Source organism: Podarcis filfolensis, assembly GCF_964270895.1.
Source record: "Podarcis filfolensis genome assembly, chromosome: 3".
Lineage (NCBI taxonomy): Eukaryota > Metazoa > Chordata > Lepidosauria > Squamata > Lacertidae > Podarcis > Podarcis filfolensis.
Window position 1 is genome coordinate 34,208,504 of NC_139606.1, and position 15,474 is coordinate 34,223,977.

Sequence of the window (15,474 nt, forward strand, 5' to 3'; positions counted from 1 at the left end):
CACAGTAGCGAACAATGCTTGGCTCTCAGAGTAGCCCCAGAAGGATGCAGAATTTTCTACTTGAGGTTCTCTCAAGTGAAACTGTACCTTAGAAACTGAACCTTAAAAATTCACAGCATAGGGGACCCATAGATAAAAGTTATTTTTTTCTGAGAGCCTACTATGGATTCTTCATCAGTACGCTGACTGGAGTCAGACATATTCGACTCTGAGAACAACAAAGTGTTGGGAACACGTGATTCCCTTTTACAAGGGAGCTGGGAACATGTGATTCCTTCTATGCCTGAAGTGCATGCCCACAGAAGACGGCCTTGTGGATAAAACAGTTGGATAGAACAGTTAATCGATTCAGGTGGCTTGACACAGGTTTTAAAAAGGCAAATTGCAAAATATCTAAAAGAAAGAGGTTATATAAAAAGCAAATGTCCCCAAAGACTGCTGAGGCCCGAAGTCAAAGGGCAATATTCTACAAAAGAAGGATTTCATCTGTTCTTCCTGCTGATTGATTTTAGCAACTGATATCACTGTCTCATAAAGGGGACAATTCTATCAGTTGCTCAGAACTACCCTACATCTCCAAGCCAGGTAAATACAACCTGGATTTTATTCTTTACAGCAGGAATGGGGAACCCTTTTCAGCCTGTGGGTAGCATTATTTTCTGGGCAAGTTTCCAGGGACAACATGCCAGTGGTGCGCTGTAACAGAGGCAAAAGCAAGCAGAGTAATGAATGTAAATTTTGTCTTTGTACAATAGGCTAGTCTCTACACACACTCCCATACTCTTTTCTATCCTCAAGAAGGGTGCAAAGCGAAGAACGGGTGTAGCTGGTGAGGGGATCTGAAATGGGGGGGGGTTCCCCAGAAATTCTGTAGTGTCGGGTTTCCCGCTTTTTTTTTACACATTCTTTATTCATCAAATATCAAACACAAATAGCTAGAAAAGCAGCTAGAAAAATATCAGACGGAGCACTGAAAAACAAACCACCAAAAATTTAGCAGGTTAAGCAGTGCCAGGCATGAGTATGAAAAGAGGTATTGCAATATTTTAATACATTAACTTGTAACAGCAGGATGTTAAACAGATGGACTTCGCATACTTGACGGTTGGAACCAGGGAATTAAAGGCTTAAGTCTGCATAGCCAGCTTTCTTTTGCAGGCCTTTATACATATTCCAGTAATCTCATATGGCTGCTAGGGCAGAACAGTTATAATTTTAAAAGAAACCTCAATCAGCTCAGATATCCTCTTCTCCAGACTCTTAGGATGTGTGTCTTTTTAACTCACTGAAACCACAAGATCACCCCTGAATCCAAAGTTTAGTTTAACCCGTCATTACCTCTGCACTTCTTGGTAACAGTTTCTCTGTTTCAGCATATTTGATTATTATTACAAGTAGAAATATCACTGAACTGTGTGTCATTTCCCCTAATTCTTTTCCGGCTTGAAACAGGAAAACAAATTCTGAACATGGACAGTTAATGCCTATGCTGGCCTTTGAATAATAGATAGTTGATGGCCTCTGATCTTAACTTTTTAATGTGTGTGTGTGTGTGTGTGTGTGTGTGTGTAGAGAGAGAGTAAACTAATTTGATTTTTTTAAAAATGGTATAGTGGTAAATAAATATTTGTATAAAGAAATATAGATGTGATGAACTAGAAAGCGATACTACTCTTCTTAACTATAAATGTTTACATATGATTAGCGCTACGGTAGTTAGGTTGAAACTTCTTTCCACAATAACTTTGGGGCTTCCATGTGCACAAGGTGACTTTTTGCCTTGGAGCAGCAGGACACGCTACCACCGACACCAACACTATGACTTGTCACTAATGGGTTTGGAAAGTTCTGCAAGTTTCAAAAGCCATTTGTCGTGTGGTCTGAGTTCTGATAAACCCAAGTGCTTCATAAACAGAGATGGGGAACCCGTGGTCCTCCAAATGTTGCTGTAACACAATGCCCATCATCCCTGACCACTGGGTGGGACTGATGGGAGCTGGAATTTGACAGCACCTGGAGGGCCCAGCTACCCCAATGCTGCCCTAGGATCACCTGAAGCTATTGAAGCTAAGCAGGTGGAAACCTGATCAGTGCCTCACGGGAAGGCTACTGGGAGTCTCACATAAGCAACTTCAACACATCTCCCCTCCACCCTTCTGCCCTTGAAAATGGCTCACTCATCCCATTTGTAACATGCGACTGGAGAAGACCTGCATTTAGACACGGGCCTGTCACTGTCACGTATGGTTCGGCGCTACATTATAGGGACATGACCCAGCCAAACCTGAGCACTACTAAGTCCTGCTAATTTTTATGGGCTGAGAGCTAAACAACTGCTCCGCCTGATTCAGTAAATTATGCCCTTTGCCTTAAAAAATAATAACGGTAAAAATAGCTGAGTTGTAGGAGGCGAGGAGGCAACCACCACTTAGTATCTTCTCCAGTCTACAAATATGAGCAATGGAAGAAGGAAATGGAGAAGACAGTTACTCATCTTACCCAGGGTATTCTGGATTTCATCTTTGTCTGGCAGTAACTCTCCCCTGGTGTCAAAAAGCACTTCGGCAGCTTTTTTCAGTTTCTCTACAGCAACCTGGTGACCGGACACCTGCCCCTGAAGCACCTGTAAAAATGTACAATTTTTCAATTCTACTGCTTGCTAACTTGTGTGTGTATGTACACACAGGCACACAATAACAGTAAGATTGGTTTGGCAGACACCATTAAACATCTTACAGATGACAATACACATCTTGCTCTGCTGGGGAACTTCTGAGCAGAATCCAGTTGGCTACTCGGGATGATAGAAAGCTACACTAAATGAAACCATGAGCTGATCCAGAACAGGCACTTCTTATCTTGACGGGCAAGCGCAATTTGCAGCCCAAGATATTTTGCTTACTGCCCTTTTTTTGCATAGCTCCCACTTACTACAGTGGGACTTACGCAATGACTATTCTTTTCATGCTATACATTAAAATTGCAACTTGGCTACCACCGTGATAAGCATTTCATTAAAAAAAAAAAAAAGGCTCTCCTAACCAACTGTCATAAACAGAGCTTCCCTGTCACATAAAAGCAGTTACCCATCCATGGGAAGAGAGTTTTGTTATTAAAAACGCAATCTGTGATGTCAGTCGGCCTTTGGGGTGGTAAAGTGGGCAGGCTGCAGATGGAGAGCCCTCTCTGTTCTGCCTATAGTGCTACTTCTGCTTTATGTCACAAGAGATAACATTTGTCGGGAACCAGGAGGATTTGGAGGAAAGAACTCCAGATAAAGAGAATGTTTCATCTACCTTAATCCAGTTATCTTTTTTTAAAAAACAAAAACAAAAAAGCTTCTTATGAAGAAGTGTCCGTGTTGTTGTTGTTGTTTCCTCCCTCCACACAAATACAGTGGTACCTCTGGTTAAGAACTTAATCAGTTCTGGAGGTCCGTTCTTAACCTGAAACCGTTCTTAACCTGAGGTACCACTTTAGCTAATGGGGCCTCCCCCTGCCGCGTGATTTCTGTTCTCATCCTGAGGTAAAGTTCTTAACCTGAGGTACTACTTCCGGGTTAGCGGAGTCTGTAACCCAAAGTGATTGTAACCCGAAGTGTTTGTAACCCGAGGTACCACTGTACTTGAATTGTGATTTTTTTCCCCAGTTGCCAGGGTGATGCAGTGACTCCGAGTAGGAGTGCTGGGCTTGGACCGAGGAGACTGTGGTCAAATCCCTTCTAAACTAGGACATTTCATTTCTGTCAGAACGTTCTGGAACGCTGTTCTGGCACCTCTCAACTGGGCCCCGGAAGTGCAGAGAGGAGCCCGACCAACCTCAGCAAAGCCCCGCTGCACCTCTAGCTCATTAGGAGACTCTCCCCAGAGCCCAAAAGGAGACATCCGCTTCATGCTCCGGAGAGGGTTTCCTTGTGAGCTGGAGGCACAGAGGTGCTTTGCTGAGTCTCTGCCAGCTAACATGTGGGAAAGCTCATGAGAGCCAGCGAGGTGGGGGCGGGGACACATTAAGCTGCTCAGCTGAGGCGAGGAAGACTCACCTCCGATAAACATCCTCAACAAGCCTCTGGCTCATGAGGAGACACCCCCCACAAGTCCAAAGAGATCCTCTTTGGGCTCTGGGGTGGGCCTTCTGAGGGAGGTCCACTCTGACACCTTTTTGTCTAGAAAAAAAGCACCGTGCTAAGCTATGATATTCTCTAGGTTATATTGAGTCGTTATCTCTCAAAATAATCTACCTTATAGGGGTGTGGTGAGGATAAAAAGGAGAAAAAACATATACACTGTCCTGATTCTACTTCTGGTTCTCTTAGACAGACACTGTTGGTCCCTGATGAGGCCACTTGCCCTTTCAATGTCCTTTCTAAATTTACTGGGTTTTGTTTTGTTGAGAGGTTTTTTGGGGTGGGGTGGGGTGGGGGGATTGCTTACACTTTTTGTCCGTTTTATTTGTGTGGTGGTTGGATCAGATCCAAGCGTGAGTGTTGGGTCCCCCCGCCCCACCATGTGAGATGGATGTTTGGCCCACAACTGTTCCTTAGCTTTCCAAATGTGCGCCCAGGCTCAAAATGGTTCGGGTCCCCTGACATATAGCCACAACGTTCAATAAGCACTTGGGGTCCCATGAACAAGCCAAAGAGATAATGATCAAAAAAGTGTCATTGACAGGACACTTCCAGGTTTCCCTTGTAACAATCAGCATTATTTTTTTCTAAATCTGACATGTTCAACTAATGTACCCCCCCCAAAACACACATACACCAAAGGGGAACATGGCCTTCCTTTATTCTATGAACTGCTTTTTCTTGAAATACAACAGCTCTGGATATATTTTTTCACTTGGTTTACCTTGGTTTCTTCCAGTTGTCTCTGGAGATTTTTTGGATCTACAGCAACTGCCTCAGACAACTGTTTATTCACAGCTTCTTCAGAGGCTTGAAGTCCCGTCAGAAGCCCAGATGAGGTGTCCTCATAATTCTGGTATTTATCTACCAGATCTTTGAGGTTATTTCCAAGGATACTGCACTAGAAGTGCACAGAGAGAAAACGGTGTTCAAGAATGGATATATACTTTAAAGCATTTGTATATAATATTACTAGCTAAAAGACTTAGGCGATTTGAAAACATCTTGTAATGGTAATTCAAATACTCTGCTTAGCTCATACTGCAAGATATTTATGCAATAACAATGCCTTTTCATACTGCTCCAGTAACGGCTGAACATGGAAAGCACACAAACCTGCTTTGTTTGACACCCTAAACCAAACCCTTTTTCTGCCACACTGCATCAAGCAAAGCGAAGGTTTGGCTTAGAGTGTGTTTCATGAACCAAGGCTTTTGTTTAAATTTCCCTCCTCACTAACTTCTAACTTCTGACACTCATGTGAGAGGTTTTTTTATTGCAACTGGCTCCATCTAGTGGTCAAATTTGAAAAGCCAGACAAGTAGGATTTGCAGACAAAATCATAACCTGAAAGTTTGTATATCCTGAGAAGACCTAGGTTTTAGAAGTTTGAGTTAAATGAACAAAATAAGAATTCCAGAATAAATTTCTTTTGTGTGTTGGCTAGTGTGTATCTCAGTTTTTATCTCTCTTCCATCACCCCATATGTACAATGGTGGTGTTTTAGCTAAAATATGAAGCCCAGCACAATGCAAAGCAGTAATCAAAGTGGTGCCTGCTGATGTCTGGCAGCCATACGGAAGATTTGGTCATTTTCTAGATTATCACAGCCTGGGGAACAATTGCCATGATCCTCTTCGTAGTCACTGACTTGTGGCAATGGCTGAACCTGTGGCTACGTGGTAATCTTATGGCATCACCCAGATTTCTGCTTACACCACCACAGAATGTCACCTGAGAGGGAAAGCTTTGATCTGTGCTTTGGGCACACAGTAAAGCAATCAGACTGCTGCCTTAGGGGTGTTCAGACATTCACCTGAACATGTGGACTGTTAAAAGTGTGGACAGGGGTGAACACACAAGCCCCACTCCCCAATGTCCTCACATACATCACACTACTGCAGTCCCCAGCCTTCCACGTTGCACAGAGGAAGTGTGCCAGGGGCTTCTACTTCTGCTCACTTGCACTCGAAAAGACTCCTCCACGCAACTGAGGACACTGCTTTATTAGAGTTCAACTCTTTATAAGAGTTCTACTTGGATTCTAGTGAACATGAGTGGAAGTCACCTGCAGAATGCTTAGCACATCACAGGAAAGCTCAGCAACTGAGGACATTGGGGATGGAGTGTGTGTGTGTGTGTGTGTGTGTGTGTGTGTGTGTGTGTCCCTGCTCCCACCAACTTTCTGCATTCATGTGTTTAGGCACTTAAAAACACTCTTTTTAACACACTAAAAGGGCTGTTTAAATAGCTACAGAGACCAAATTCAGTTCTAAGTTGTCTCAGAGCACACGTTTAAAAGCCTCGGAGTAAATGGTAAGAAAACAAATGGGATTCCCTGAGAAGATCAAATATTGTGCAATACAGAAAAATATACAGAATAGGGCAATTTAGTATTTCACATAACACCACCCCCCACCATATATCATTAAATAAAGCCAGTACACTAACATTAACACTGCAATCCTAAGCAAACATACTAAGGAGCAAGTTCCATTAAACAAAGCGGGACTTACTTCTGAAGAAACATGCAATGAATTGTGCTGCAAGATTTGGTTCAGATATAAACTTGGTTTAGGGATGATGAGGAATACTTCTAAGCCTAATTAACATGACAGCAGTTATGCTCACAAATTGATTGTGAGAACCCTGATTATATCCAGGTTTTGAATGTGATTTTAGGATCATATCTGGTTCCACTGTAAATTGGTTTGGCAATGCTCACAAGTGATGCATGGGAATGTCAGGCTAGGTCAGGAGAGAATCTGGCTGAAATCCCTGCTTAGCCATGAAGCTCAATGGGTGACCCTGGGCCAGTCCCACTCACTCACAGCCTAACCTACTTTACAGCTTGTGAGAATAAACTGGAGTGGGGGTGTGTGTGTGAAGACTATGCTTCCCACCCTGAGCTCATGGAGAAATCATAAGATAAAAATGAAGTAACAACAAAAAGTGGGAACATGAGACTGTAGAAACACACAAACTAAGAGTGAAAGGGAGAAACCTAAACCCTAATCCTGCTTCCCCAATTCAGTTATACATTTTGCCTGATACAGGGAAAACATAAGATACAGAGAGATGCAGCAAAAAATACCCTTAGACAGGCTTCTCCTCTACAGAAAGCACTCTGCTTTTAATTTCATGTAACAATTCGGTGAACTAAAAGGTTTATCTCATGGATACACATTGCACATGAATTCAGACTCAATTTACCTTAGAGTAGAGAGATTTGAAGCGACCAGTTGCACTATCCAGCTTATTCTGTACCTCAATGTAAGTTGAAGAAGTATCAATACCTTCCTTGTCGTATTTGACACCTTCTCTTTTATTACACGATTTAGCAGCATCCAATACTCTCTGTCCAGAAATGGTGATGTACCGCAAGTCCCCTTTGTGAGAAATGACATCTTCCGAAAAACTCTTCTGCCTTTTCAGTTTGATGATAATCCCATTAAAGTCAGATGCACCTGTCTCCAGGTTATCAAGTTCTTGCTCTCCCTGCTGGAGCCAGCTTTCAAACTCGCCATAGTCCGCATCAAACTTCTCAAGCTCCTCCTGCAAAGAGCGGGTCAACTTCAGCTTCTGCTCCGACTCCGCTAAGGCAGTTTCATACTGCACCTTCAGTTCCTTCATATTCCTTTGAATCTTCTCCTTTTCCTCTGGAGAAAGATGGTGTCCTTGCTTCTCAAGCAGGGCTTGGGTTGACTGTGTAGCTATTATGACAGCTTGCTGCTGGGAAATAATTTTCTCATGCTGAGCCTGGGTGGGGAAGGCGGCAGGGAATCAAAATGTACATATATAATTAGCAATGTAATCTGTAATGTGTCCGATTCTTAGGAAATGTACTTAACGGTGGTTCAGAAACATTAAACAAATCAAAATGCTATGTGCTGCAGATGTACCAACCAACTATATTCCTACTTCCCAATCGCAAGAACAAATCACCTACATTAAAATATCCCAATACACACACAAAGGCTTCCTCAATAGCTTCATGTTAGGGGTAGTTCCATTTATGCACGGATGTGCCTGCATGGAGCTACCCATAACACTGAGGCTTTTGAGAGAGACCTTGTGCTTAAAGAGAGCTGTGTGCGGCCACTGGCATTCCGGTGGATATAAGATGTGCTAAGGTTGGGTTGTTTGGGTGTGCTTGTCAATATTTCCCACTTTGGCCTGCCTTTATTTTCCACAGCTTTGAGCACTTTCAACACAGAAGATAAAGATGAAAATGCTCTACTGGTTCATTAGATAAGAGCTAGGAAATAAATATGCTCTGAGGCTTGTAGTGCAGTGAGAGGTGGTGAAATCACCTCCCACGAAATCATTCTAGAGATTCCTTGCTATGAAAAGCAGAGATCTGGAGGTGGACCAGATTATGTCTCCTGGCTGCACAAGGCTTTTGCTTTGTACGTTTTCAAGGCCACCACAACAGATGGTAAGGCTGGCTCCATACCACATGGGGTGGGTTTATATCAACCCTCATTTCTTTTCCAGGACAAGCGCGAATTGATAAAGCAATTAGTATTATACACGTGTAGTACCTTGGCTTTCTGATATTGCATGTTGAGATTATCTTCTGAGGGCTTCAGTTGTCCATCCACGTGAGTTTCATTCTGTTGTTGGATTTCCATCAAGTTGCCATTGACTTCATCATCTTCTCCAGCCAACTCTTCCACCTCTCCTTCTTGGAAATGGTTGCCATTCTGTTTAATCGCTGGCTTGCCTTTCTTGCCCCCATGTTCAGCATCCTTGTCGACCTTTGACAACCAGTCCAGAAGGTTCTCTATTGTGCTTTTACTCTCCTCTAGCTGTTCTCTAGCTGCAACCTGCACAATTAAAGTTCAAGCTCAAATCTTATGCAGTCATGAAAAGTTCAAATGCCGATATTCATGATACTACAAACAAGGGTATACTAACACAACTTTTTTTGGGGGGGAGGGAATTATTGGGACTTTTTCTGCTACTAGTCACATGCAGAATGATGCAGTGTGCCTGCACTTCTGCATGCGTAGGAAAAATGAGGAAAAACTAAAATGAATTATTATTCTGTGTCATGGCTATTGTTTAAAGGATCCTCCCTTGGGAGGAAAGACTTATGGAACCAGATAATGTCTACCGGCCACATTCACATTAGTGAAAGTCTGCACAAGGATTTTAGCTAGTGCAATGGGACTTTCCTCCACTGCACTCCGCCCCCTAAAAAGAAAAAAAAAATGGCTAGGGGCAGTTGGGAGAACCCTCAGAACAGAATACAGGGGGAGACATCTGGCAAGCAGAACTGTTTATGCTGAAGCAACTATCTCCTGAGTGCTACACTGAAATCCTCCGTATGTTCCTTTCTTTTGGGAAGCGAATACTGATAATTCCAGATGCATTTGGTGAATGTCTGAAAATAGATAGATGCATTTCCCTACATTTTAAACACACACAGTAAAATAATAATAATAATAATAATAATAATAATAATAATAATAATAATACTGACAATCAATTCCTTGAGTTTTCAGACATTCACAAACATTGTCAGACATTGTCTGGGATGGTCAGCATTCACATGCAAGGAAAAATTATAGCAATGAGCCATTTTAAAATAAATATTAAATGGCTGTCAAAGAACCTTTTCTGTTTCTTGCTTAAGAGCTGTTGTCACGGCTTTATCCAGCTGTTTCCTGGACTCTTCTGCCTTCTGGCTAAGCAGCAAACACTTGGTCTTGGCTTCATTAAGCTTCTTTTCAAGAGCAGTCTTGTCTTCTTGCCGCAGCTTTTCTCCATTTTCTTTCAAAAACATCTCTGTATTTTTCACAATTTCTGCCAGTGCCTGTGTATTTGCTTGCATATCTTTCTGTAGCTCCTGGGGGGTGGAATCAACAATAAAAAAATCAGAAGGAAGAGTTATCCATTTATTTTTCACTTCGAAAGCCCCTTTTCTAAGGTACACGCTGGATTTGCCTTCACGTTTCATGAAAATGGCAACAAGAGAGTAACAATCGCTAAATTTCTACAAGACTGAGATTGAGACCGCTGCTCTATATTGGAAAAACCATGGAATTTCCTGAAACACAACTTCTTCCCTGATAATTAGAAGCTAACTGATACACCACTTGGGGGCCAACCCTACCATGAGGCAATGTGAGGCAGTCGCCTCAAGCAGCAGATGCAGGGGGTAGAGTTTTCATATTACACAATATCATTCCATTTGAGCCACTCGGGCGTCCCCCTCTGTGGGAGGACAAGGTAACATGTGCCACAGGGCCTGCCCTGTATCCCCAAGCTAGCCTGCTGACCTTAGGTATGGTGGAGATGTTAGGAAAACATTCTTTAAGAAACATACAAAAGTTCCTGGAAGCTTTAAAGAGGGTTCCAGAATTTACTTTAGTGTGTAGGAGTGGCACTCTAGGCTTGACTGGTGTCAACTGGAGGTGCAAATAAAGGGAGGAAGTTGCAGACTGTAATTTCAGCACGACAAAAGCGCGTGCACACACACACACACACACTGTCAGCACGCAAGCTGACAACAAGGTTGGACGTAAGACAATGTGTGCTGCTGATACTGTGAGTTTTGCTGTGTGAGGATTGTTAATTATTGGACTGAGATTACACCGTACTGGAGAGATAAAGAAAGAATGTAAATAGCTTGTATATAATAGTAACAGAAATGCTTGTGCAACCAGTCAAGCAATAAAAAGCTCTTGACTGTGAATTTGAGTATGACTCCTGTTCTTGTCCTCTGCCTCCGGGGAAAACTCTGCTACAAACAGTAAGAAGTCGTTTTACCGAGGTGCCACTACACTAGCAGAAAAGCACAGTGCAAGTGTGTGAGCGGTAACCTCTAATAGGAGAATGCCATCTCACTGGCACAGTTGAAGTAAGATTCAACTGCTAACCTGGTTGGCATCTGTACATGGAATGGTGTGTGTGTGTGTGTTTATGTTTGCTATTTTGTCCTTTGCCTCCAGCAGCCAAGCATACTAGATGGCCCTGCCACCACAGCACAAGCTAGCAAGTTTAACCTTTTGGAATTATTCAAAAATAATTTTGTTTACTAACGTCTTGCACACCAAAAAGCTAATACAGTGGTACCTCGGGTTAAGTATTTAATTCGTTCCGGAGATCCATTCTTAACCTGAAACTGTTCTTAACCTGAAGCACCACTTTAGCTAATGGGGCCTCCTGCTGCCGCCACGCTGCCGGAGCACGATTTCTGTTCTTATCCTGAAGCAAAGTTCTTAACCTGAGGTACTATTTCTGGGTTAGCAGAGTCTGTAACCTGAAGCGTATGTAACCCGAGGTACCACTGTATACACAATTCTCTGCATGTTTTAGAAATCTAATGGACCGGTCAAATTGACACATGCATTACAGCTAACTGCATGGCTCACGTCATCACAAGATGCCCTGGGAAGTCAAGGTAAACACACTCTGGCCTTTGCCACTGACTAAAGAACAAAGGGCTTCTGGAAGGCTTCATTTCCTGCCTCTCTCTCCCCCTGTCCCCCGCCACAGAAGGGACACCACCACAAGGGAAGTCCACCCTGACATTATGCAAAAGCCTGAAATGGGGAAGCTGTGGGACATTTGCTTCTCCCTCTCCCTGCAAGAAAGAACACTTGGCTCCAACTGCTAATTATCCAGGAACTTCAGGTCAGAAAGGAAGCACACTCTGACTCCATCCAAGGGACATGAAGCTGATGGGTTGTGTAAGGAGTTGTTATTTCAATCACTTGCAAGCTTGCCGTGATGGTTGTTTAACTGAGAGGGCAAATAAATAAATAAATAAATCCAAATAAATAAGTAACTAACTAAATGAATCAACTGACTTAGCTCCTTGTATCACTTAAGCAGTGAACATTCGCCTGAACCGTTTACTGGCATAAACAAAAAACTGCATGAATTGGAGCAATTGGAAGCCAAACGCAAAGAGCTACTTCTTTACAGAGGCTGAGAATATTGACTGGAACTACTTGTTTATGTTTTTTAAGTATTCTTTTTTTAATACCCCAAAACTGTTTCACATCCTTCCGCTCCAAAAAGGATTCACTTAAAGAAGTTAATAAAATATATAGAAACAAACACAAAGGTTTTTTTTAAAAAAAAAAACAATCCATGAAGAATACCTGTTTTAAAGCCGCTGGCTGTATTTTGATAAATTTGGTGTCAATTTGTTTTTAAAGTTTGATTTCGTCAGTATGTTTTAATTAATGTTTTTTTGTGAGCCACTTAGGAGATTTTTGCTGATAAGGTGGTATAGAAATCTTGTTAAATAAATAAAAACGAATAAATAAAATTGTAGGGTTTTTGCAGTAACATTTTTTTGTTTGTTTTGGTGATTTTAACTCATTTATACTGCTTTGGAATTGAAGAAATGAAGGGCGATATCTAACAATTTTGCATAAGCATACTAACAAACCTCTAAACTAGGGATGATTTTAGCTCTCCTCTTCTACCGCATTGCTGTTCAGTGGATTCATTTTACCCCACATTCCTGAGAGCCATTCCAAGATGTTTGTGCAGGCTACGTAAGGGGCACTGCTGGAAGGGTACACAAGGGATATTGCTAGCACCTCATTGATGACCTACCAACTTTCACACTATAAACTCAACTGGACTTCGGGTGAGGTGCAAACAGCTAGTCCAAAATATATTTACAGGGCTTGCAAAATGCTCCCAAGCGCAATTTACTCAGAAATATTTACAAGTAACTCCAATGTGATTTGTAAGGATTGCAGCCTGGCTCTGCTGCTGCCAATTAGTCAAGCATTGTACCTCCTGTTTGATCTGGTATTGCTGCAATTCTGCCTTGGTATCTTCAATAGCAAGTGCTTCTTTGTGGCCGATCAGCTGGTTTTCCGTCTGTGTGAGAAGGTCGCATATATCCTGTAATTTTTCTGTGAAATCCTGGTGCTGGTCTGCCAAGTCCTAATTTAGAATAAGAAGAAACCTGAATAGAAATGCTCAGAGGCTCTCATAGAGGTTAATGTTCAAACAACCAAATTTCAAAGCTTTCACCAGACACTATTTCTGAGAGTATGCTGTAAACATGATAGCAGCTGCACACAGTTTAAAGAAGCTGAATATAGAAGGTATGAGATAAACCTCACAAATGCTGTAAGTAAAGAGACCAGGTTTTGGATGGAACCGCCCAGCAGAAGTCTGGCCATGCATTATGCGTGTGAAAATCCAAATCTCTGAATGGCTTGAAACCTGTAACAGACAGGTATTAATTCTGAAAAGGGGATGGCAAAACAAAGGTTAGTCGAAAACCATGTGTTAGATCAGTTGGTACATGTAATATTACCTGCATATAAAATGCTATTGTGTTTTAAGCAATACAGAAGCAGACATGCAATGGCACTCATTTGTTCTTAACGGCACTTTCACCCCTATTAAGTATATTTTTTAAATCCTGCATTTACTGGCCTGAAGACTCTCCCTTCTTCCTCAGCTGATTAAAAAAGAAATTGTCCTTCAAAGTTAATCTTGTTCGGTGCTTGCAGACTAATAAAATCATAGAGTTTGGAAGGGACCACAAGGGTCATCTAGTCCTACCCCCTGCAATGCAGGAATCTCAACTAAAGTGTCCAGGACAGATAGCCATCGAACCTCTGTTTAAAAACCTCCAAGGAAGGAGAGTCCACAACCTCTCAAGGGCATTTGTTCCACTGTCAAACAGCTCTTACTGTAGAACTCTGCTTCTTCTTTTTCCGTTAGCCCTACTGCTGACAAATTCCCAATGCTCTTGAGTACATTACCTTCCATACACTAGAGCAGATGTGGGGAACCTTTGGCCCTCCAGATGTTGCTGGACTCCAGCAGTTTTAGTTCTGGCAACCTGCACAGAATTTTGCTTAACGGTTGCCATTAATTTGATTTTAATTAATTTTTATAATGAAATGTTTTTAGAATGTTGGATTATTTGATTGTTTGATTATTTGATTGTTGTTAGCCGCCCTGAGCCCGGCTTTGGCTGGGGAGGGCGGGATATAAATAAAATTTTTTATTATTATTATTATTCATCAATATCTGGAGGCCGAAGGTCCCCACACCTGTGCTAGAGTGATCAGACCTCTTAGAAGGCCCTCAAGATGCAGAACAAGCACCTGTGGCTATTTCACCTACAAAAGGGCAGCACGCAAGTCGCAGAGTGATTTCCCCAAATCACAGAAGCATCCATTGTTGCTTCCTGGGACAGGGAGCTGGTTAGATTCCTGAACTAGATGACAAAGCACTCTTCTTCAACAGATACCCAAAGTCTAATGTGAAGTCCTAGGTCTGCTGCCTCAGCTTTATTAGTTTATTTATGACTCAGCTTTAAAGTCAAAGTCAAATCATTACCCACTGTTGGGTAAAGCATTTTATCATTTCTATATATTGCTGTTGAAACAAAACTTGCTGTTGAAGGAAGCACGCAACTGGTTCCCTCAAACATTTATCATGTGGCTTTAGAATTCTGAAGGATAGGCACACTGTATTCTTTTGCTTTCGACCCCAGCTAGAGTACAATTTCTGCACTTCAACATTTTGTCACGTCTCCACTTGGGTTCAGTGTCATGCTAAGCACACAATCACACACAGAAGCAAACCTTCTGGTCAACAAGAACTTGTTCTGTCTGTAAGAGAGTTTCAAAATGGTCGACTTGGGATCTTATTGTCTCTTGCATTTCCTGGAAGCGCTTCTGTGTGGTATTCAAGAGCCTCAAGAGCTGCTTGCTCTGGTTTGGGGAAAGATCTTGGGCATGCTCAGAAATGAAGAACTGAATATCAAGTGCTGTGGATTCCAACTGCATTTTTGTACATTCAAACTCTTTTTCCAAGTCCTGCAAATTAAGTAATAAAAATAGTATAAAAAACCCTGTAACAGCTTTTCCCAACCTGGTACTCTCAAGATGTTTTGGCATGCAGCTTCCATAAGCCTCAGTCAGCATGGTTATGGGCCAGTAGGAATTGTTACAAATAATCTAGAAGCCACCAGATTGAGGAAGCCTGCCCTATCATTTGATAAAAGGTTAAGCTCACTCACTGATTTTTTTAAATCATTCAAATATCTGATATGGAATTCACTCTATCAGTTCATAATCCAGTCTATTAAAGAATACTACTAGACGTTTAGGTTTGTTGAGCCTTCCTCAAATTCATTGACTCGCAACATCAGATCTACATAATTTTAAGTGTAATGTTGGGGAGGAGAGGAGGAAAACCCATTGTGTCAGCAGAAGTTGTTGTTCAAGTTTTCTGCTGACACCACCATTTATTTTTGAATCATTGCACTGAAGAGAATTACACTGAGACTGTGTTTGCTATAGTCTTGGTCTGGACATATATGCAAAATATGTGACTGATAATGAGTTAAA

General features: G+C 41.9%; 1 protein-coding gene across 1 annotated transcript in view; it reads right to left on the bottom strand.

Annotated features, from left to right (window-relative positions):
* The window catches only part of LOC310759029 (dystonin-like), a 306,438-nt gene that overhangs the window by 99,181 nt on the left and 191,783 nt on the right, over window positions 1-15,474 (bottom strand). Inside the window, exons 43-49 of the mRNA XM_083605788.1 lie at window positions 14,707-14,940; window positions 12,890-13,042; window positions 9,744-9,977; window positions 8,668-8,952; window positions 7,337-7,882; window positions 4,848-5,024; window positions 2,500-2,623 (exon numbers count right to left, since the gene is read on the bottom strand). Of these exons, the coding sequence (XP_083461914.1) occupies window positions 2,500-2,623; window positions 4,848-5,024; window positions 7,337-7,882; window positions 8,668-8,952; window positions 9,744-9,977; window positions 12,890-13,042; window positions 14,707-14,940 (1,753 nt within the window). The remainder of the gene's footprint in view (window positions 1-2,499; window positions 2,624-4,847; window positions 5,025-7,336; window positions 7,883-8,667; window positions 8,953-9,743; window positions 9,978-12,889; window positions 13,043-14,706; window positions 14,941-15,474) is intronic.